The sequence below is a fragment of the Tachyglossus aculeatus genome, chromosome 2 (assembly GCF_015852505.1).
Source record: "Tachyglossus aculeatus isolate mTacAcu1 chromosome 2, mTacAcu1.pri, whole genome shotgun sequence".
In the NCBI taxonomy this organism is placed as follows: Eukaryota; Metazoa; Chordata; class Mammalia; order Monotremata; family Tachyglossidae; genus Tachyglossus; species Tachyglossus aculeatus.
This window is the reverse complement of record NC_052067.1, coordinates 67,048,962-67,073,812: the sequence shown is the minus strand read 5'-3', so window position 1 is coordinate 67,073,812 and position 24,851 is coordinate 67,048,962. Positions and strand designations below refer to the sequence as shown.

The 24,851-nt window shown below is 43.4% G+C and overlaps 1 protein-coding gene across 1 annotated transcript in view; it reads left to right on the top strand.

The window, feature by feature from the left end:
* The window catches only part of CCDC170 (coiled-coil domain containing 170), a 91,087-nt gene that overhangs the window by 45,580 nt on the left and 20,656 nt on the right, over positions 1–24,851 (top strand). Inside the window, exons 6-7 of the mRNA XM_038762284.1 lie at positions 160–477; positions 22,781–22,981. Of these exons, the coding sequence (XP_038618212.1) occupies positions 160–477; positions 22,781–22,981 (519 nt within the window). The remainder of the gene's footprint in view (positions 1–159; positions 478–22,780; positions 22,982–24,851) is intronic.

Below are 24,851 nucleotides of genomic sequence, written 5' to 3'. Positions count from 1 at the left end.
ACAAAACAAAACATGTAGACAGGTGTCAAAACCGCCAGAATAAATAGAATTACAGCTATATGCACATCATTAACAAAATAGAGTAGTAAGTATGTACAAGTAAAACAAAGAGAATACCAGCTACAGAGGTCCTCTCTGTTTTTGCTTCTCATGTTGTAGGATTTGGACAGTGCTGTAGCAGCCCGGCAGCAGCTTGAGAGAGAAGTGAGAATCGTCGAAGAAAGGCTGGTGGCTGGGCAGCGGGTCTGGGATGCCTCCATGAGGGAGCTGAGCCTCCTAAAGAAGAGTTCCTGTGGACTGGAGGGGAGTCTGAAGAGCAGCATGGAGGATGCTAAGGCTGCTCACAGCCTGTTCAGTGTATTTAAAGAGCAAATTGCAGACCTCCTCAGCAGCAGCTTGGTCACAATCAAGCCCTCAGAGGAGGCCATTGTGGAGAGGATCCGAGAAGTGGGCAACATGGAAGAAAGCAGGAAAAACGTAAGCAGACAGATGTTTTCTCAACTCTCCTGGCACTCTGATTTCCATAATCCTTATTTATAATCCATGGGAAAGTATCATTCATTCATTCATTCACTCAATCTCATTTATTAAGCGCTTACCGTATGCAGAGCACTCTACTAAGCTCTTGGAGAGTACAGTTCAGCAATAAAGAGAGACAATCCCTGCCCACAATGGGCTTAAAAGTCTTGAAGTGGGGAGACAGACATCAAAGCAAGAAAACAGGTATCAATAGCATCAATATAAATAAATAGAATTATAGATATATATACATAAAAACAAGCAAACAGGCATTAATATAAATAAATAAAATTATAGATATGCACATATATATGCAAGTGCTGCGGGGCGGGGAGGGGGGTAGAGAAAGGGAGCAAGTCGGGGTGATGGGGAGGGGAAGAGGAGCTGAGGAAAAGGGGGGCTTAGTCTGGGAAGGCTTCTTGGAGGAGGTGAGCCTTCAGTAGGCCTTTGAAGGGGGAAAGTGTGATTGGCAGATTTGAGGAAGGAGGCCATTCCAGAGGTAGGACATGGGCCAGGAGTCAACGGTGGGACGGGTGAGAACTAGGCACATTGAGAAGGTTAGTGCCAGGGGAGCAGACTGTGTGGGCTGGGATGTAGAAGGAGAAAAGGGAGTGAGGTAGGAGGGGGCAAGGTGAAGGAGAGCTTTGAAGCCAATAGTGAGGAGTTTTTGCTTGATACAAAGGTTGATAGCAACCACTGGAGATTTTTGAGGAGGGGGATGACATGCCCAGAACCTCTCTGTAGAAAGATAATCCAGCAGCAGAGTAAAGTATAGACTGAAGTGGAGAGAGACAGGAGGTTGGGGGGTCAGAAAGGATGCTGATGCAATAATACAATTGGGATAGGATGAGTGATTGTAGTAACATGGTAGCAGTTTGGATGGAGAGGAAAGGGTGGATCTTGGTGATGTCGTGAAGGTGAGACCAGCAGGCTTTGGGGACAGATTGGATATGTGGGGTGAATGAGAGAGCGGAGTCAAGAATGACACCAAGGTTGCAGGCTTGTGAGATGGGAAGGGTGATAGTGGCATGCACAATGACAGGAAAGAAAGGGAGAGGACAGGGTTTGGGAGGGAAGATAAGGAGCTCTGTCTTGGACATGTTGAGTTTTAGGTGGCGGGAGGACATCCAAGTAGAGATGTCCTAAAGGCAGGAGGAGATGCAAGCCTGGAGGGAAGGAGAGAGAACAGGGGAGGAGATATAGATTTGGGTATCATCTGCATACAGATGATAGTTGAAGCCATGGGAGCAAATGAATTCACCAAAGGAGTGAGTGTAGATGGAGAATAGAAGGGGACCAAGAACTGACCATTGAGGAACTCCTACAGTTAGGGGAAGGGAGGGGAGGGAGGAGCCAATGAAGGAGACTGAGAATGAGTGACCAGAGAGAAAAGAGGAGAACCAGGAGAGGATAGAGTCAGTGAAGCCAAGGTTGGATAATGTGTTGAGGAGAAGAGGATGATAAACAGTGTCAAAGGCAGCTGAGTGATCAAGGAGGATTCGAATGGAGTAGGAGCCGTTGAATTTGGCAAGAAGGAGGTCATTGGTGACCTTTGAGAGGGCGGTTTCAATGGCGTGGGGGGGATGGAAGCCAGATTGGAGGGGGTCCAAGAGAGAGTTGGAAGAGAGGAATTCGAGGCAGCGAGTGTAAATGACTCACTCCAGGAGTTTGGAAAGGAAGGGTAGGAGGGAGATGGGGCGATAACTGGAGGGGGTTGTGTGGTCAAGGAAGGGTTTTTTTCAGATGGGGGAGATATGGGCGTGTTTGAAGGTGGAGGGGAAGAAGCCGTTGGAGAGTAAGCGGTTGAAGATGGAAGTTAAGGAGGGGAGGATGGAAGGGGCGAGAGTTTTTATAAAGTGGGAGGGAATGGGGTCTGATGCGTATGTCGAGAGGGTGGCACTTGAAAGGAGAGAGCTGATCTCTGAAGATACTGCTGGAAAGGATGGGAAAGTAGAAGAGAGGGTCGAGAGGAGGAGGGGTGGGGGAGGGGGAGGGCTGATCTTGGGGAGCTAATGGTGTTAATTTTCCTAAAGAAATAGGTGGCCAGATTGTTGGGAGTGAGGGATGGGGGTGGGGGAGGGACAGGGGGCCTGAGGAGGGAGTTAAATGTCCAGAACAACTGACGAGGATGATGGGCATCGGTGTCAATAAGGGAAGAGAAACAGTTTTGCCTGGCAGAGGAGAGGGCAGAGTTAAGGCAAGAAAGTACAAACTTAACGTGGACAAAGTTGGCCTGGTGTTTAGATTTCTGCCAGCAGCGTCCAGCAGCTCAGGCATAAAAGTGAGGCCGACAGTCGGGGTGATCCAGGGCTGTGGGTTAGTGGTGCAAAAACATTCCTCTCCACCCCTCCACCCTGAGGCTGGCACATTTAAAATACCCTTCTAAAGACACTGCCTAGAAGGAAATAATGTGGTTTTTTCCTATCTTTTCATGTTGCAAAAAAAAAAAAACCCTCATTACTAACTAAAGGCATAATCTTTTTCTCGGAATTACTCCTTTCCGTGTGCAGAATGCCATCTAAATTGAAAGAGCTCATCCAACACCTCAGGAGTGTGAAACAAGAATATTATGATGTTTGTTCAATTCTCTTTCCTCCCTTGAAGATGCCTCCAAGAGCCAGTTGCCTAGCCCTATTAGATATGAAAAGTGGAATAGTGATTTTATTTTTTCAAACCACTTTTGCATCTCTTATCTCATTTTATCTTCAGAATATCCCTGTGAGCTATAGAAAAACAGGTATTGTCCCCATTTTACAAAAGGAGGAACAGGCACGGAAAGGTTAAGTGATTAGCCTGAGGTCACCCACCCGGACACTCATTGGCAGGACTCGGATTGGATCTCAAATCTTCTGATCCCGAGACCCGTGTTTTTTTCCTCTTGATCATGCTGCCTTCAAATGTAGTCAAGAGGTGGCTTGATTCTATTTGGCCTTTGTTCATTTTCCTCTTTCTTTAATCTATTTCATTTTTCTCTCTCTTTTTTTCTGTGCCATTTATTACCTTCTTTCTCTAGTCCCCAGAAAAATAGAAAAAAAAAAAAAAACAACCAAAGGCAGAAAACTAGAAAATTGAAAACAAAAAACCCACCAATTCCACCCCACAGAACTTAGTGATATGAGAACGACTCTTCGTGTGCCTAGGGCTACCATGGTTAGTGTTGACCATTTTTATAGGGAGGTTAAGGCCATCCAACAGCTGCCCTTAACAATCAGTCAATCACTGATATTTACTGAGCACTTATTGTGTACAGAGCACTGTACTAAGGGCTTGGAGAGAGTACAGTATAACAGAGTTGATAGACCCATTCCCTGCCCACAAGGAGCTTACAGTCTAGTCGGGGAGAGACAATAAAATAAATTACTTATATTTTTATTAGTACTGTGAAGCTGAGGATGAGTTGGCTATTATGTACTTAAGTAATAATAATAATGATGGCATTTGTTAAGCACTTACTATGTGCCAAGTGCTGGTCTAAGCCCTGGGGAAGATACAAGGTAATCAGGTTGTCCCACGTGGAGCTCACAGGCTTCATCCCCATTTTACAGATGAGGTAACTGAGGCACAGATAAGTTAAGTGACTTGCCCAAAGTCACACAGCTGACAAGTGGCAGAGGTGGGATTAGAACCCACAACCTCTGACTCCCAAGCCCGGGCTCTTTCCATTAAGTCTTTCTGCTGCTCTGCACTTAAAGGGTGCAGATTCAAGTGCATAGGTGATGCAGAAGGGGGAGGGAGTAGGGGAAATGAGGGCTTAGTTGGGGACGACCTCTTGCAGATTTGATTTTAATAAGGTTTTGAAGATGGTGAGAGTGGTGCTCCGTAGAAAGTAATAATAATAATAATGATGGTATTTGTTAAGCGTTTACTCTGTGCCAAGCACTGTTCTAAGTGCTGGGGTAGATACAAGGTATTCAGGTTGTTCCACTCGGGGCTCACAGTCTTATTCCCCATTTTACAGATGAGGTAACCGAGGCTCAGAGAAGCGAAGTGACTTGCCCAAGGTCAAACAGCAGACAAGTGGCAGAGGAGGGATTAGAACCCACATCCTCTGACTCCCAAGCCTGGGTTCTTTCCACTAGTTCCAGGTTAAAGGGAGGATGTAGGCAAAGGGACATAATTGAGATAGATGATACTGAGATACAGGGATGAGGTTGGCATTAGAGGAGTGAAGTGAACCGTCTGGGTTGTAATAAGGAAATCAATCAATCAATCGTATTTATTGAGTGCTTACTGTGTGCAGAGCAGTGTACTAAGCGCTTGGGAAGTACGAGTTGGCAACATATAACTCAGTGAAGTGGTGATATATACATATCATATAAATCAGTGAAGTAAGGTCAGAGGGCGAGCTATTTGCTTTAAAGCCAGTGGTAAGGAGATTCTGTTTGATGCGGAGGAGGATGGGCAACCACTAGAGGTTCTGGGCGAGTGGGGAAATGTGGATCATATTGTGTTTTTTTAGAAAAACTATCCAGGCAGCAGTGAATTACGGAATGGAGTGGGAAGAGGCAGGTTGCAGGGAGGTCAGCAAGGAGGCAGATACAGTAGTCAAGGTGGGATATGATGAGTGCTTGGATCCGCTTGGTAGCAGTTTGGATGGAGAGGAAAGGATGGATTTTAGGGATGTTGTGAAGGTAGAACCAACAGGACCTGGTGACAGATTGATTTAAGGGATGAATGAGGGAGAAATGAGTCGAGGATAATGCCAAGATTACGGGTTTATGAGACAGGGAGAATAATGGTGTTTACTGTGATGACAAAGATGGGGAGAGACAGGCAGAGGACAGGGGTTGGGTAGAAAGATGAGGTTCGTTTGGGACATGTTAAGTTTGAGATGTCAGCGGATCATTCAACTAGAGCTTCCCTGAAGGCAGGAAGAAATGTGAGGCTGCAGACAATGAAAGAGGTCAGGGCTGAAGAATTAGATTTGGGAATCATCCACTGAGAGGTGGTAATTGAACCTGGGGGAGAGAATGAGTTATCCAGGGGCATCAGTGTATGTGGAAAATAGAAGGGTACCCAGAATTGAGCCTGAGGGTCTCTCACAGTTAGGGGAAGGGAGGCAGAGAGGTGGAGCCTGCAAAAGAGACTGAGGATGAGTGGCCAGAGAGATCAGAGGAGAGCCAGGAGATGCCCAGTATAGTGCCGTCCACACAGTAAGCGCCCAATAAATACACTTGACTGACTCCAGTACAACAGAGTTGGTGGATATGTTCCTAGCTCCCCGTGGGCGTACAGTCTTCAACAGTCAATCAGTGGTCTTTAGTGAGTGCTTACTATGTGCGGGGCACTGAACTAAGCACTTGGGAGGGTAGTTCCCTGCCCGCTATGAGGTTCCAGTCTCACTGGGGAGACATTAAGGACAGTGAATTATGGTTTTGTACACGAAGGGCTGGGGGGCTGAGGGTGGGGGGACTACCAAGCGCTTAAACGTTGGGCTTGGGGTAGGGATATAGCACAGGGCCGGGGGTCAGAAGGTCATATATGTTTGTATGTATTTGTTACTCTATTTTACTTGTACATATTTATTCTATTTAGTTCATATGTTTTGTTTTGCTGTCTGTCTCCCCCTTCTAGACTGTGAACCCGCTGTTGGGTAGGGACCGTCTCTATATGTTGCCAACTTGTACTTCCCAAGCGCTTAGTACAGTGCTCTGCACACAGGAAGCGCTCAATAAATGCAACTGAAGGAATGAATGAATGACCGTATTGGTTAATTCGAGATTAAATAATGTTTCCAGAAGGACTGGGTGGTTTATACTGTTGAAGGCCACAGAGAGGTCAGAGAAGATTAGGACGGAGAGCGTGGCTCAGTGGAAAGAGCATGGGCTTGGGAGTCAGAGGTCATGGGTTCTAATCCCGGCCCCGCCACTTGTCAGCCATGTGACTTTGGGCAAGTCACTTAACTTCTCTGGGCCTCAGTTCCCTCATCTGTAAAATGGGGATTAATACTGTAAGCCCCACGTGGGACAACCTGATCACCTTGTATCCTTCCCAGCGCTTAGAACAGTGCTCTGCACCTAGAAAGCACTTAACAAATGCCATCGTTTTTATTAGGCAAGAAGGAGGTCATTGGTGACATTAGAGAGGATAGTTTCCTTGGAGCTCAGGGAGCGGAAGCCAGAGAGGGTCAAGGAGAAAATTAGAGAGGAAGTGCAGCGTTTTTTTTTACCCTTTTCTCTATTCTCCCTGCCTAAGCACTTATGCATATTCTTGGCTTAAAATGACATTGACTTATATATCTATATATACATGTATAAAATGTATGCCAAATTCCTTCCATCAGCAGTTGTAGCACTGTTTCCCCAGGAAGTTTCCTTCCTCTAGCTATTTGTGAGTGGCTTGCATCTGCCGGTCTCTCCTGGTCGATTTTAAGCAGTTCGTGAGCAGAAACTGTACCTCTTACTCTTCCGAGAGGCCCTCCCCGATTAAGCCTTCTTTTCTCCAACTCCCTCTCTCTTTCTGCATCACCTATGCACCTGGATCTGTACCCTTGAAATACTTGATATTTGCTCCTCCATCAGTCCCACAGCACTTACATACATATCCTTAATTTGTTTATACTAAAGTCTGTTTCCCTCTGTAGACAGTAAGTTCCTTGTGGGCAGGGAACCTCTCTGCCAGCTCTATTGAATTGTAGTCTCCCAAGAGCTTAGTATAATGCTCTGCCCATAGTAAGCACTCAATACTGAGTCTGAGCCCCCTCCTTCCCCAGACTGAGCCCCCTCCTTCCTCTTCCCCTTCTCCCCCCTCCATCCCTCCCGCCTTACCTCCTTCCCTTCCCCACAGCACCTGTATATATGTATATATGTTTGTACATATTTATTACTCTATTTATTTATTTATTTATTTATTTATTTTACTTGTACATATCTATTCTATTTATTTTATTTTGTTAGTATGTTTGGTTTTGTTCTCTGTCTCCCCCTTTTAGACTGTGAGCCCGCTGTTGGGTAGGGACTGTCTCTATATGTTGCCAGCTTGTACTTCCCAAGCGCTTAGTACAGTGCTCTGCACACAGTAAGCGCTCAATAAATACGATTGATTGATTGATTGATTGAGTAGGCCAGGGCTCTCTCTATTGCTCCAGGGCTGTTATCTAAAAGCTTCGGAGCCAGGGGACTCAGTGTCAGGAACTGAGGTGGTTGGAAGCTTGGTGTTTAAAAATAAAAATGCAGGACGCAAAAGCACCCAGGACTGGTTCAGGATTAGGCAAAGGACAGACTACACACTTAAGTCTGTACCTCTGAGCACGTCTATACTCATCCCATCAACCCCACAGCAATTATGTACATATTGGTATACTCTATTGCCTCCCCTACCTACCTAGTGGAGAGAGTATAGGCCTAGGAGTGAGAAGGCCATGGGTTCTAGTCCAGGATCCATCAATTGTCTACTACGTGATCTTGGGCAAGTCACTTGATTTCTCACCTGTAAAATGGGGATTGAGACTGTGAGCCCCATCTGGGACAGTACCGCGGCCCTGACCTAAGGACGCGTTCCTTCTCTTCATTTGATTTCGTCAATACGCTTTGTTTGCTTCTCCCAAGCGCTTAGTACAGTGCTCTGCACGCAGTAAGTGCTTAATAAATACGATTGATTGATTGATTATCCGTCTCCCCTTCTAGACTTCCTTCAAGGCCCTACTGAGAGCTCACCTCCTCCAGGAGGCCTTCCCAGACTGAGCCCCTTCCTTCCTCTCCCCCTCGTCCCCCTCTCCATCCCCCCCATCTTACCTCCTTCCCTTCCCCACAGCACCTGTATATATGTATATATGTTTGTACTTATTTATTACTCTATTTATTTATTTATTTATTTTACCTGTATATATCTATTCTATTTATTTTGTTTTGTTAGTATGTTTGGTTTTGTTCTCTGTCTCCCCCTTTTAGACTGTGAGCCCACTGTTGGGTAGGGACTGTCTCTCTATGTTGCCAACTTGTACTTCCCAAGTGCTTAGTACAGTGCTCTGCACACAGTAAGCGCTCAATAAATACGATTGATTGATTGATTGATTGACAGGGGCAGTGCTCAACCTGATTAGCTTATATCTACACCAGGGCTTAGAACAGTGCTTGACCCAGAGTAAATGCTAAACAAATACTGTTATTATTATTATTAATATTAGTTTAATGTCTGTCTTCCTCCCCTAGATTGTAAATTCCTGGAGAGCAGGGATTATACTTTCCCAAGCACTTGATATAATGCTTTGCTCTCAGGAAATATCACTGATAGATAGATAGATTGATTGATTGATTTATATTCTCTCAAGCAGTTAGTATGGTACTCTGCCTTCAGTAGGTACTCAATTTAGTAATGGTTTAAAATTAGAAGGATGATCACTCACTATAAAACTATTTAAAAGAAACACAAATTCTTTCAACTACTGTTTCTAGGAGAACTCATTCTCATTGTTTACTCCAGTGATTGAACCGCTATTGCCATGGGTTACATTTTCAATTTTTATTAACATTTTTATCTGTACACAGCAAGATTTCTTTCAGGGATGAGCTAAATATTTTTAAGCCTCAGACCAACAGGACATTGCTTATTTGAATAGCTTTTTATGTTCTAAATTTAAGTGCTTCAATAAATATATATTTTTTATGACCCAATAGGAAGAGAAACATTTTCATCAAATTATTTCCAACAAATGTCAATGGAAATAGCTTTCCTAGGAAACATTAATATTCTCCCCTATGTAGTGGATTGCTTCATTATATAGTACTAGTCTGTGAACAGCAGGAAAAAAACCCAACCTGAACCTAGTCATTTTCCTTACTTAACCTGAGCAAAATGTGTTAAAAGCCCAGAAGTAGGTTAGCAAGCATGTCTTTAACATGTCTATAAATTTTATTTCACTGAGTTGTTACAAGAAATGGAGTGCAGGATGTTTTTAATGCAATGTGATTTAAATCTAGACTTCGTTCTCCAAAATATACCCCTCCTGTTGTTTTCTAATCCAAATGACAAGAAGGTTATGTATATTTCTGTAGTTTGCTTATAGATTTGTTCTGCCTGCCCAAGTTCAACAATTTCATTTTTCCTTTGAAAGCTTAACTTGGTTATCAAAGTTCATTTTGGGATTACTTTATAGAGAAAAAACTGGGTTATAAACATCTTCTCTTAATTGAGGGAAACTAATGAAATGCTTTCCTGTTCCTTTGAGGCAGTAGATGTCCTTCAACGTGTACTGATTTAATGGTGTTTCTGTCATTTCACTCCACTCCCATTTTTTCCCCAAGTGTTTATCTTTGAAATTATTTTTGTTCCAGTAAGTGAAATTGGCAAAAAAAAAATCCAAAACAAAACAAAAACTCATCAGCTTGATGTGTATATTTTCCAAAGCAAAATGATTTAAATTGGTTTGGCTGGTTTCTCCTGTCCTCCTCTCGTCTCCTCCTGCCCTCTGCCCATCCCCTTCAGTAAAAAATTAGAATGATTCAGTGCCATGTTATTGGCTTTCTCTAGTTTTCCTACCCAGTAATCTTTTTCAATAGCTCCTCTCCCTATTTAAAAGCCTAAAAAAAGCATATAGCTACTGTCTGTCTTGGGTGACTCATTTCCAAGTAATATCAGTAGAAAATAAGCTTTATGTATCGTGGCTAAAGTGTTTCTCCAGGGCTAACGCATCACAAATTTGTGTATCTGTTCGACGAAGAGGTAGCATGTTCACTTCTGGCTGCCTTGGCCAATATCCAATAAAGTGTTGAGTAATTCTAATGTAAAGGCCAAGCAGCACGTTCAGGCTTTATCCGGGAAACTGCAACTTCCACTCATTCGTATTTGTTGTTTGTTGAATGTTGTGTTCTTGACCCTTGCAATGTGCCATGTGCCATTATGCTTACCTATACCTGGGGTTCACATTAATGTAAAGGTGACCTGTATTTTATTAGCTCAATCATTTCCGTGTCATCAGGGCCTTTCTGGAAACTATTTTTTAAAAACCGTTTCTTTTCTTTTCGAGTTGTAGGAATCTGCTGAATGCTCTTGAATTTCGAGTGCTTGAGACTAACGTGTTTCAGGTTTCTGACTTTTTAAAGGAAAGGCTACAGCTGAACTCATGTGAATTTCAAGTGCGCAGTTGAGGCTTAATTTAAAAAAGTGGAATTTAGCCTTACAAAGTCGGTATTATTAATAATAATAATGATGATGGTATTTGTTAAGCGCTTACTATGTGCAAAGCACCGTTCTAAGTACTGCGGAGGTTACAAGGTGATCAGTTGTCCCACGGGGACTCACAGTCTTAATGCCCATTTTACAGATGAGGGAACTGAGGCACAGAGAAGTGAAGTGACTTGCCCAAAGTCACACAGCTGACAATTGGCAGAGCCGGTATTTGAACCCATGACCTCTGACTCCAAAGCCCGGGTTCTTTCCACCGAGCCACGCTGCAGTATTATGAAGATATGACTCGTGGCTCAGCAAGGTATAAATTAGAAAACTGCCCTAGTGCAGATTCCAGCTCAGATTTTTTAGGCGAAACATTTTGTTCCTTCTCCATCCAATCCATCAAGTGCTTCCTCTGTGCAGTGCATTCAGTGCTTGGGGGAGTGCAGTAAAGCCAAGGTGGTAGACATGCTCCTTGCCCCCAAGGAATTTACAGTCTAGAGTCTACAGCTTTTATTGATTGACAATCTAATGGCCTAAAGTTAATTTTTAGGTAACTTAAATAACTAAGTATATTATCCTCTCTGTTATCACTGTCATTTTTTAAATACTGAAAAAGAGCATCTATAACTATTTAGTTTAAGATCGTTCTTTGAGACCTCCGTGGCCCATTATTGACAAAATAATGATCAGATGTTCAGTCAACAACAAAATAACTGACAAAAACAATCATTAACCCCTGTAGAACTCTAGGCTTTTTTTTTTAAAGCCTAATCTTAGCTACAGTTTTTTCTATTCCTACTGCCAGTAATAACTCTGGCCCAATTCCTGAAGCTACTCCTGGACCTGAGCCCTAAAGCTAGCTCTAACCAGAATGCTGGCCCTAACTCTTCACTAACTGGTGATTTTTTCTAATGTTTGAGCTAGTTAATTGGTTCATTTTGACTTCTGGAAACCTCGATGACTGGAATTTGTTGAAGATTGGATTTGAGAGTTAGCGGTAGGTGATTTGCCAATCTCCCTCTTTCTTTTAATGGTATTTGCCGAGCGTTTATTATGTATCTGTTGAGCGTTTACTATGTACCAGGCACTGTACTAAGCACTGGGGTAGATACAAGCTAATCAGATTGGACATAGTTTTTCAATCATTCATTCAATCGTATTTATTGAGTGCTTACTGTGTGCAGAGCACTGTAGTAAGCGCTTGGGAAAGTGCAAATATAACAATAAACAGACATATTTCCTGCCCGCAACAAGCTTACAGTCTAGATGTCCTACATAGGGCAGTCTGAACCCCCATTTTACAGATGAGGTAACGGGCACTAGAAGTTAAGTGACTTGTCCAAGGTCACATAGTCTAAGTGGCCGAGCCGGGATTAGAACCCAGGTCCCCTGCCTCCAGGAATCATATTTTCCACTTGGGCTTGCTGGGATCTCTTTTCTTTGAACTCACCCAGGATTCCAATTCATTCTATGTGCCACATCAACTCCTTTCAGACTGTGCTGTTTTCCATAAAAATAAGACTGAATTGATTCCTCTCCGGTCTGTGGTAGCTTTAGAGAGACTTTATGCTAGTTGTAAAATATCTCTAAATAATAATGATGGTATTTGTTAAGCGCTTACTATGTGCAAAGCGCTGTTCTAAGCGCTGGAAAAATGAGGTTCTCCATGAGGCTGCATCCCAATTCTACACCCTCAGTTTCTCAGCTAGTAATAATAATAATAATGGCATTTATTAAGCACTTACTTTGTGCAAAGCACTGTTCTAAGCGCTGGGGAGGTTACAAGGTGATCAGGTTGTCCCACGGGGGGCTCACAGTCTTAATCCCCATTTTACAGATGAGGTAACTGAGGCCCAGAGAAGTGAAGTGACTTGCCTAAAGTCACACAGCTGACAATTGGCGGAGCCGGGATTTGAACCCCTGACCTCTGACTCCAAAGCCCGGACTCTTTCCACTGAGCCATGCTGCTTCCCATACTTCTTGCTTTTTAGCAGCTGCATACTTTTCTTGTGACACGAGTATCTACCCTCATCACTATTAATGATGAAACTTCAGTAACAACGAACACCGCCTTGAAAATCCTGCATCAGTTTGGGAGCAGGGTCATATTTCAGTTTTTATTAAAGTGATTACTTGCCCATTCTCCTAGACTTTGGGTTGTGGGTCATGATAATATGTCTGATGGGTTTGGGGATCATAAGTAGTCTTTTGGATGCAAAATAATTAGGATTGAGGTGATCTGTAACTAGAGGAGTATGTTTTTTTTTCGTTATTTATTCCCACGCTCCTATATTAAAGATCTGAATGTAAAGTGAGAAGAGTAGAAAACCAAGAGCTGAGCTTTTGAGTGACACCCACAGTTAGGGAGTCGGAGGCAAAGGGAGATCTGGTAAAAGGGACTTGGGAGTAGTATGTACAAGTATTTTACTTGTACATATCTATTCTATTTATTTTATTTTGTTAGTATGTTTGGTTTTGTTCTCTGTCTCCCCCTTTTAGAGTGTGAGCCCACTGTTGGGTAGGGACTGTCTCTATAGGTTGCCAACTTGTACTTCCTGTGTACAGTGCTCTGCACACAGTGAGCGCTCAATAAATACGATTGATTGATTGATTGATAGGTGGAGAAGCAGGAAACCCGGAAGAGAATTGTATTCATTCATTCATTCAATCGTATTTATTGAGCGCGTACTGTGTGCAGAGCACTGTACTGAGTGCTTAGCATTAAAACAGATGTTGGATGGTGTTTCCAGGAGAAATAATAATAATAGCATTTGTTAAGTGCTTACTCTGTGTCAAGCACTATTCTAAGCGCTGGGGTAAATACAAGCTAATCAGGTTGGACACAGTCCCTGTCTCACCTGGGGCTCACATTCTTAACCCTCCGAAAGAGCCCGGGCTTTGGAGTCAGAGGTCATGGGTTCAAATCCCGGCTCTGCCATTTGTCAGCTGTGTGACTTTGGGCAAGTCATTTAACTTCTCTGTGCCTCAGTTACCTCATCTGTAAAATGGGGATTAAAACTGTGAGCCCCCGTGGGACAGCCTAATCAACTTGTAACCTCCCCAGCGCTTAGAACAGTGCTTTGCACATAGTAAGTGCTTAACAAATGCCATTATTATTATTATAGGCGAGGTAACTGAGGCTTAGAGAAGTTAAATGACTTGCCCAAGGTCATACAGCAGACAAGTGGTGAAGGCAGGATTAGAACCCAGGTACTTCTGACTCTCTGGCCCGTGCTCTATCCACTAGGCCAGAAGAAATTATCAATAGTGTTGAGGAGCAGTTTGGCCTGGGTTCTAATGCTTGACTAATGCCTTATTAAAATCACATCTCTTCCAAGAGAACTTTCCTGACTAACCCCTCATTGCTCCTATACTCGCTCCCTTCCATGTTAGGTTCCAATCCTAACTACACCATTTGGGCAAGTCATTTAACTGCTCCATGCCTCAATTTCCTCATCTGCAAAATGGGGATGAAATACCTGTTCTCCCTCCCCCTTAAAGTCTGAGTCCCATGTTGGAAAGGAATTGTGTCCAAACTGATCATCTTGTATTCATTCATTTATTGAGCACTTACTGTGTGCAAAGCACTGTACTAAGCACTTGGGAGAGTACACTATAACAATAAACAGAGACATTCCCCACCCATAACCAGCTCACAGTCTAGAGGGCCTGTATCAACCCAGCACTTATTACAGGGGTTGACACATAGTAAGATTTAGGAAGCAGTACAATTATAATTATTATAGGCAGCCAAGATGTCAGTAGGATTATTTTGAGCATGATCCATTCATTCATTCAATCATATTTTTGGAGCACTTACTATGTGCAAAGCACCGTACCAAGCACTTGGTATAGTATCTAGGTTAAATACCATTCTACAGATCAGGAGAACTGAATCCCATGTTGTTCTTCATCTTTCAACTCAACAGGTAAAAACAGTAAGGAGAATAAAGCACGTTTCTCTGAAATCTGTAAAATAAAAAAAGGTGGCCACCTGTAGGCTTAAAATCACTCCATTCAATCCTGAGATTAAATTATTGCCCTTTGATAAGTGAAGGGAATTTTGCATCCCATAAAGTACCTTCTTTCAGTCAATCCCTGTTTTAATTTAGGAAGCTGTTCTGGCATTGCATATTCATTAGATGTATTAAATGGCATTACATGTACAGGTTTAAAAATATTGGCCTAGACAGCAGTTTACATTAGCTATTCCATCAGTTCAGTGAGAAGGGAAAGAGAAAACAGATTAGTCAGTCAATCAATCAAGCGTATTTATTGAGCACTACTATGTGCAAGGCGTTGTACTTAGCACTTGGGAGAGTACAACACAACAATATGTCAGACACATTCCCTGCCCACTTGTGCTATTTACATCTTACATCTTCGTTAGGCTTGCTAACAAAGAAGAACAATTCTTTGATTCTCAGATTTCTCATTGTGGGAAGGGACAGTGTCAGTTTATTGTCATATTGTACTCTTCCAAGCGCTTAGTACAGTGCTCGGCACACAGTAAGTGCTCAATAAATATGATTGAATGAATTTCCCAACTGAAAATCAAAATTTAAATGCCGGGAAAGACCTTTTCTTGTCCCCGTATCTCTCACTCTGTCTAATCAAACCCAGATGACCCTTGACTACTCTCTATTCAGCTGATAGGTCCTTTGCTATTATTTGCTATTAGGCAAGTACATTATCAGAAAGTAAAAATTAATTTGCTTTTTAGATGCAGATTAATCCTTTCAGAGCAAAACAGTGTGCAGGAAAAAATCTTCCTTAAGTGCATGGGCCACTGAAATTATGACCTTACCAACCAAAGGGTGAATAGTTTGCTTTCAAAGTATAGTATTCTCGATTTAAGTTCAGGAGTGTTATTATTACTGTTAACATGCAAACGGCATTCCAGTAGGCTAAGACGTGGTGATGTAGTTTAATCTGTTAGCTTCCAGTGATCCGGGAATGTCTTCTTCTTTCATACTTTCCCAAGCACTTACCACAGGCATTGTAGTGCATTGTACTCAGTGGATGGTTGGTAAATGCCAACATGGCTACTCCTAGGGATATTATGAAAATTTGCCCTCCAAAAGCTTATATTTTGACATGTCAGTTGATCCCCAAACTCCTCACTATTGGCTTTAAAGCTCTCCATCACCTTGCCCCTATTACCTCACCTCCCTTCTCTCCTTCTACATCCCAGTCTGCACAATCCACTCCTCTAGTGCTAACTTTCTCACCGTGCCTCCATCTCGCCTGTCTCGCTGCTGTGACCCCTGGTCACATCCTACCTCTGGCTTGGAATGCCCTCCTTCCTCAAATCCACCAAACAATCACTCTTCCTTCCTCCAAAGCCCTACTGAAGGCACACCTCCTCCAAGAGGCCTTTCCAGATTAAGCACCTTTTTCCTCAGCTCCCCCTCCCTTCTGCGTCACTTCAACTCCCTCCCTTTGCTCTTTCTCATTCATTCATTCAATCGTATTTATTAAGCGCTTACTGTGTGCAGAGCACTGTACTAAGCGCTTGGAAAGTACAAGTTGGGAACATATAGAGACGGTCCCTACGCAACAGTGGGCTCACAGTCTAGAAGAGGGAGACAGAGAACAAAACAAAAACATATTCTCCCCACCCCTTCCCCGCCCCACAGCACTTATGTACAAATCTATAATTCGATTTATTTATATTGATGCCTGTTTACTTGTTTTGATGTCTGTTCCCCCCCACTCCAGACTGTAAGCTCGTTCTGGGCAGGGATTCTCTCTCTTTATTGCTGTATTGTACTTTCCTGTGTGACTTTGGGCAAGCCACTTAACTTCTCTGTGCCTCAGTTCCCTCATCTGTAAAATGGGGATTAAGACTGTGAGCCCCACGTGGGACAAGTTAATCACCTTGTGTACTCCCCAGCGCTTAGAACAGTGTTTTGCACATAGTAAGCACTTAACAAATGCCATCATTACTATTATTATTGTTTCCAGGCACTCATTACAATGCTCTGTACACAGTAAGTGCTCAATAAATATGATTGAATAAATGGAAGAGTGAATCCAGAGTCACATGTTGGAAATCATAGAACTGAAGACTGGGAAGTACTACTTCAATTAGAAGTATTAACTGAATACCTACTGTATGCAGAGCCATGTACTTAACACTTGGGAGAGTACAGAACAATTAGTAGACATGATCCCTGGTGGGCAGGGAATGTCTGTCAACTCCGTTGTATGGTACTCTCCTAAGTACTTAGTGTAGTGCTCTGCCCACGGTAAGTGCCATCAATCGATTGATTGATTGCCTTAAAAGACCTTAGTGAAGGAGACAGTCACTGAAATATATTACTGATGAGTGAGTAATAGACTGTAGAACCATAAATTTAAATGCTACAGGGGAAAGGAAGGAAGACTACCAGAGTATTTAGGAGGCATTCAATTGACAGTTGCCAGGCTAAAATGTGGGGAGATCAAAAATGATTTGGGGAAGGCCTCCTGGAGAAGATGTGATTTCGGAGGGGCTTTGAAGATGGAGAAAGTGGTGGTCTGTCAGATGCAAATAAGACTGAAGACGGTGAATATGTAGGAGAAGGAGAGCCGATTGAGTGAAACTGACTTTAATAGGTTAACTTGTTCATCTCCTTACCATAAATCAATCAGTAAAATTTTCTGTGTAATGTGTTCATTTCTGAGGTATTTTATTTCTCTTAATAACACCTCTAGAAACCATTCCTTCTTCTTCACCCGTACCATTAGATTTAAAACACTCAATCACCTTGCCCCCTTCCTACCTTATCTCCCTGCTTTCCTACTACAATTTAGCCCGCACACTTTGCCCCTCGAATGTCAGCCTACTCACTGTACTTCCGTCTTGTCTATCTCACCACTGACTTCTCGCTCGCATTCTGCCTCTGGCATGGATTGCCCTCCCTCTTCATATTTGATAGATGATCACTCTCTCCACCTTCGAAGCCTTATTAAAGGCAGATCTCCTCCAGTAGCCTTTCCCCTACTATGCCCTCATTTCCTCTTCTCCCACTCCCTTCAGAGCCCCCCTTGCACTTGGGTTTGCACCCTATATTCACCCCTCCCTCAGCCCCATGGCACTTTTGTACATATCCATAATTTATTTATATCAATGTCTGTCTCCCCCTCTAGACTGTAAGCTCGTTGTGGGCAGGGAACGTCTACCAATTCTGTCGTATATTGCACTGTATTGAGATGCAGCATGGCATAGTGGATAGAGCACGGGCTTGGGAGTCAGAAGGTCATGGGTTCTAATCCCAGCTCTGTCACATGTTTGCTGTGTGACCTTGGGCAAGTCATTTAACTTCTCTGGGCCTCAGTTACCTCATCTGTAAAATGGGGGTTAAGAATGTGAGCCCCATGCGTGACAGGGACTGTGTCCAACCTGATTAACTTGTATCTACCCCAGTGCTTTGAACAATGCTTGGCACATAGTAAGTGCTTAACAAGTACCATAACCATAAAAGTTATTATTATCCCAAGCACTTAGTAGAGTGCTCTGCACACAGTAAGTGCTCAGTAAATATGATTGATTGATAATGATGGCATTTGTTAAGCACTTACTATGTGTTAAGCAGTGCTCTAAACAGTGGGGTAGATACAGGTTATCAGATTGGACTTAGTCCCTGTCCCATGTGGGACTCACAATCTTAATCACAGTTTCACAGATGAGGTAACCGAGGCACAGAAAAGTGAAGTGACTTGCACACAGCAGACAAGTGGCGGAGCTGAGATTAGAACCCACATCTTTCTGATTCCTAAACCTGTGCTCTATCCTATAGGCCACACTGATTGATCCAAAGTGTAACTATGCTGTTCCAAGTCCTTTTCATGTCCAGTCTTGACTACTGCATCAGCCTCCCTGCTTCCAGCCTTTCCCCTCTCCAGTCCATATTTCAATCTGCTGCCCATATCATTTTTTTCCAAAAAATCATTCTCCGCACATCTCCCTACTCATCAAAATCCTCCAGTGGTTGTCCTTACATCTCCACATCAGAAACTCCTTTGAGTCACTTGACTTTGAGTCACTCAATTAACTCTCTCCTCATGCCTCACCCCCTTGTCTCCCACTACAACCAACTTGCACACTTCACTCCCCTACCAGCAACCTATTTACTGTGCCTTGATCTCATTTCTCTCACTGTTGACTCCTTGCTTAAATTCTCCCACCAGCCTGGAACTCTCGTGCCGTTCGTATATGACAGACCACCACTACCCCCATCTTCGAAGCACTACTAAAATAATATCGGCCCTAGGAAGTCCTCCTGGGCAAATCCTTCATCTTCCCACCAAATTCTCCCTTTCTTCTATGTCACCCCCTAAGCACATCAATAATAATAATGATGGCATTTATTAAGTGCTTACTACGTGCAAAGCACTGTTCTAAGTGCTGGGGAGGTTACAAGGTGAACAGGTGTCCCACGTGGGCTCACAGTTTTAATCTCCATTTTACAGATGAGGTAACTGAGGCCCAGAGAAGTTAAGTGACTTGCTCAAAGTCACACAGCTGACAAGTGGCGGAGCCTGGATTTGAATCCACGACCGCTGACTCCAAAACCCATGCTCTTTCCACTGAGCTACGTCCCCTAACCCCACAATACTTATATAGATATTCTTATACTCTGCGGCTTCCCCTCTCTGCAATTTATTTTAATGTCTTTGTCCCCTTAAGCATGTAAACTCTACCAACTATATTGTACTCTCCCAAGCTCTTAGTACAGTTCTTTGCCCTCAGTAAGAGCTCAGTAAACACCACTGATTATTTTGAGGAACATTAGAGAAATTGAAGGGCTCATGAAAAGACAGGTGGGAGAAGATTTGTACTACAAGAGAATATAGTTCAACAGAAAAGGAATATTTATCCTCACTCCTCAGTGAGTTTTGTTTCTAGGAAACCAGGAGTTTTAAATTTTTTTAATGGTATTTTTTTAAGCGCTTGCCATGTACCAGTCACTTTACTGGGTGCAGTAGTAGATACAAGCAAATCAGTTTGGACACAGTCCCTGTCCCACGTGGGGCTCACAGTCTTAATTCCCATTTTACGGATGAGCTAACAGAGGGACGTAGAAGTGAAGTGACTTGTGGAAGGTCACACAGCAGACAAGTGGCAGAACCGGAATTAGAGTCCAGGTCCTCTGTCTCCCAGGCCTGTGCTCTATCCATTAAGACACTCTGCTTCTCAATTGGAGTTGGAGATCTCAGATTTGGAGGAGGCAGGCTCGGGGAGGAGGTCTGGACCACAGAATTGTCCTTCAGGGAAACTAAAGCGGCTCACAGCCTTCACTAGCTCCTGAACAGCATTGCTTTTCGGCAGGAACACTGGCTTCACTGAAGCATTTGGTGGGGTGAAGACCATACTCACTTGGGGCTTAGTACAGTGCTCTGCGCACAGTAAGCGCTCAATAAATACGATTGATTGATTGATTGATTGGGGCTAGGGAAAGCCTTTGGCCTTAGTAAATTGGTTTCTCCGATTCTGGAGCAGGGCTCTGACTCCCTCCAGTTACCACCCCATTTCCCTCTTAGCATCCCTGTTCAAACTCTGAGTGAATTGTCTACACCTGCTTCCTCCACTTCCTGTCCTCCGGTTTTCTCCTTGACCCTCTCCAACCTAACATCCGTCCCCTTCACGCCTTGGAAACTGCCCTCTTTAAGATCAGTGACTTCCTTCTTTCCTAATCTCATGGCCTTTACTCCATCCTAATCTTTATTAAAGTCACATCTCCTTCAAGAGGACTTTCCTAACTAATGCCTAATTACAATTCTAGTGCCTTATTAAAATCACATCTTCTCCAACAGGACTTCCCTGACTAAGCCTTCGTTTCTCCTACTCCCTTTCCATACCATGTTGCCTATGCATTTGGATCTGTACTTGATAGTCACCTCACCCCTTATGTGTACATATCCATAATTTATTTTGACATCTATCTCCCCCTCTAGACCGCAAACTCCTTGTGGACCGAGAATGTGTTTACCAATTTGTACTCTCTCAAGTGTTTAGTACAAGTGCTCCATACACAGTAAGCACTCAGTCAATACCATTGGTTGTTTGATTCCTTCTAGTGCTCTTGCCTGACAGAAAGCTTGCCCTCAGAGTGGAACAATCTGAGGAACACTGGGATGCTGCAGAGGTGGAGTCAGTCAGTCAGTCATATTTATTGAGCACTTAGTGTGTGGAGATCACTGTACTAAGAACAATGCAACAGGCCCTGCCCACAATGAGCTTGCAGTCTTGAGGGGGAGACAGACATTAACATAAATAAATAAAATTACAGATATGTATGTAATTGCTGTGGGGCTGGGAGGGGGAATGAACAAAGGGAGCAAGTCAAGGCAGTGCAGAAGGGAGTCGGAGAAGATGAAAGGAGGGCTTAGGGAAGGTCATATGCCTTCAGTTAGGCTTTGAAGGTGAGGAGAGTAGTTGCCTGTTGGATATGAGGAGGGAGGGTGTTCCAGGCCAGAGGCAGGACATAGGCAAGATGTTGGTGGTGAAATAGACAAGATCAAGGTACAGTGAGTAGGTTGGCCCCAGAGGAGCAAAGTGTGCAGGCTGGGTTGTAACAGGACAGTAGCAAGTCAAAGTAGGATGGGACAAGGTGATTTAATGCTTTAAAACTGATGGTAAGGAGTTTCTGTTTGATGCAGAGGTGAGTCACTATCCCAGACAGTTTGGGTTTTACTAGTCTGTCCCCTTATGGTATGGATATAGTGCCAGATCCCTTTATGACCAGTATGTTTATTTTCCGCTCTCAGACTGCCATCAAGTTCCTGATCTTGGAAGAGGTACCAGGGTTCAAAGCAATCTGGAAGGGGAATGCAAAAGACTGTGGAGGAAGTGACCTTGGGCAAGTCATTTAACTTCTCTGTACCTCAGTTATCTCATCTGTAAAATGAGGATTAAGACTGTAAGCCCCATGTGGGACATGGACTATGTCCAGCCTGATTAGCTTGTATATGCCCTAGTGCTAAGTGCAGTGCCTGGCACGTGGTAAGCAATTACCAAATACCATAAAAAAAGTTTGCCTGGAGAAATTGGGTGATCAAGAGAGGCTTGACTAAGTAATATTACTATTCATGAATTCCTCTTTGGTTATGTTAGTTGCTTGCAATTGGATGGCTGTCCTAAAACCTTGAAAGACAGATATAGAGCAGGAATATCAGAGTGAATTATTGTTCTCATTCTATTTGAAAATTAAAATAGAAATTCCTCGATTTGGAGGGCTTTTAAATGTGAAATGTCCGATAGAAGCACTTTAGTTCGTCTGGCTCACTATTGCCTAATAAAAAGAACTTTGAAGCTTCAAGCTGTCAAACTCAGCTTCAGGTTTCCACTTTAAGAAATTAGTGCACAAAAATAAATTCACTGGGATGTGACATATTGCTTTTTTCTTCTTAAGTGCCTTTCGGTCATTATTGGTCAGATTATATAAACTTGTTTCTCTAAAACCATTCTTCCCATAGCTTGTAAAGTAAATGCATTTTTGTCAGGCAGTAAACAGGGCCATTGCAAAGGTTGTCCAGCTGGTTTCTTTGAGGCTCTGGGCTATTGCTGCAGCAGATTTCCTTGGAACGGCCTGGCTGCTGGCACTCTTACAAAAAAAAAACCTTGTTATAGTGATGCAGGTCCCACTCCCCTGAGCTTCCCTGGTCCAGGAGCATTAGTGTCCATAAACACAGCAGAAAAGTTTCTGGTGATGACAGTAGAGTCCATCCTGAGGGTTCCTAAGGTTTGTAGTACTAAAAGCAGAGCCCACCTAAGCCAAAGTCATAGATGTATCCTTTATCCTGGGGCTTCACTCTCACTTTTTCCACCAGACCCCCTCATTCTGCTGGCGGTGGCTCTAGAAATGTCTTAGTGTTTAGGCGATTGTTGAGCTAAAAACCGCCCGAGAGCATTAATTGGGAAATAAGAAGCCCTACAGAGAACTGCCGTGTGGTGAGAAGAAAGCCCATCTTTTTCAAAGAGGTAAATCTGGCGGTTAATGGTTTATTTTGATTTGGTTTTTATGAGGTTTTTTTTTAAGGCACCAAGCGATTTAAATCTTTGATGAGAATGATATAAATAGTCTTGTTGCTGACGAGCAGCAGATTTGAACAATTTCTTGCGACCCGGACTAAGTTCCGTCTCATCGTGTTTGTTTGTTTCCAGATGGTGTCGCAGCTTGAAGCCCAGATAGCCAAATTGATTGAACAGTTGGAGAATCAGACGGGGTTGCACCAGCAGACTCTGCAGCGGGCTCAGAATGCCGAAATCCAGTTTGAGACTCTTCGGGGTCAGCTGACCCACCTGGAAGGGGAGCTGCTGTCTGGAGATGTGATGAGAGACAGCTTGAGCCTTGAAAAACAAAAAGTAATGGCTTAGTGTATATTTCAATTGGTAGAAATGTCTTTTGCCAGACAGGACTTTGCCTAAAGGTAATGTAGCATGTTCTCAGAAAACGGGTCTTCATTTTAGCTTACTGTATTATTATTATTATTATTCTGAGTGGTTACTCTGTGTCAAGCACTGTTCTAAGCAGTGAGGTTTGATACAAGTTAATCACATTGGACGCAGTCCCTGTCCCATGTGGGATTCACAGTCTAAGTAAGTCTGAGGACAAAGAATCTCCTCCTCTAGACTTTAAGCTTGTCGGGAGCAGGGAACATGTCCACCAACTCTGTTATAAGTGTAGTCTTCCAGTGCTTAATACAGTGCTCTGCACACAGTAAGCAACTGATCGATTGAATAAGTTGGATCCTAGCTTTTAGATTCTGGATTTTCATTGAGCCTTGCTCTCCCCCTTCCACAAGCAGAAAACAGGACATTTTAAAACACGGGGTTACCCTCTGAGTCCTAAGCAGGTTTAAGGCATACATCATGGCCAGGAACTGTGTGTTCAACTACTTGTCCACATGATGGTGGTCATTACCTGAGGGCGGAGAAGGTGGGGATGATTCTGCCATTGTGTAGCTCTGGCTCGAGCGCTCCTTTATGCATTCTGGCAGGACTCCAATTTGGGCTGCAGAGCTGGAACGTGAAGTTTCTAGAGTTCCCAACCCTCCGTTGCGCCCAGGGTATGGTGCTGCTAAAATTATATGCCCTGGTAATACTTGGGGAATAGAAGTATCCTCCCTTTTCATCCTCCTTCTCCTCCCTTGCTCTCCTTGGGGCTTGACAGAGACTCAGAAACCAAAGCTCTGGCTTGAGATGCATACACTCAGGGTGAGGGTGAATCAGGAGCATCAGGCCAGCAAGACTTTTCCACTGTTTCACACTGGAAACACTTGAAATAGGAGTGGCAGGATTGGCAAAAGGATAGAGCAAGCTTGTAGTCTCCTCTGCTTCATTCATTCATTCATTCAATCGTATTTATTGAGCGCTTACTGTGTGCAGAGCACTGTACTAAGCGCTTGGGAAGTACAAGTTGGCGACACATAGAGACGGTCCTCATTAATTCAATCGTATTTATTGAGCGCTTACTGTGTGCAGAGCACTGGACTAAGCGCTCAGGAAGTACAAGCTGGCAACATATAGAGACAGTCCTCATTCATTCAATCGTATATATTGAGCACTTACTGTGTGCAGAGCACTGTACTAAGCACTTGGGAAGTCCAAGTTGGCAACATATAGAGACGGTCCCTACCCAACAGTGGGCTCACAATCTAGAAACTGAGGAATATTACTGGAAAAAATGGAATAGCCCTGGGAGAAGCGAGGGACAGCTTTCGAAATAATAATAATGATAATAATAATGATGGCATTTATTAAGCGCTTACCATGTGCAAAGCACTGTTCCAAGCGCTGGGGAGGCTACAAGGTGATCAGGCTGTCCCACGTGGGGCTCAGTCTTAATCCCCATTTTACAGATGAGGGAACTGAGGCACAGAGAAGTTAAGTGACTTGCCCAAAGTCACCCAGCTGGGAGCATGGTGCTTTGTCCTGAGAAGTGAGGAGGGTTCGACAAAATGAAAGGTAAAAAATGTAATGGACTTTTAGTCCTTTAATGTAGATTCAGCAGAGTTATAATAATAACTGTGGTATTTGTTATTATCACTCTTCTTATAAATAATAATATTTGTGGTACTTAATAATAATAATAATGATGGCATTTGTTAAGCACTTACTATGTGCAAAGCACTGTTCTAAGCGCTGGGGAGGTTATAAGGTGATCAGTTTGTCCCACGGGGGGCTCTTTGTCAATCCCCATTTTACAGATGAGGTAACTGAGGCTCAGAGAAGT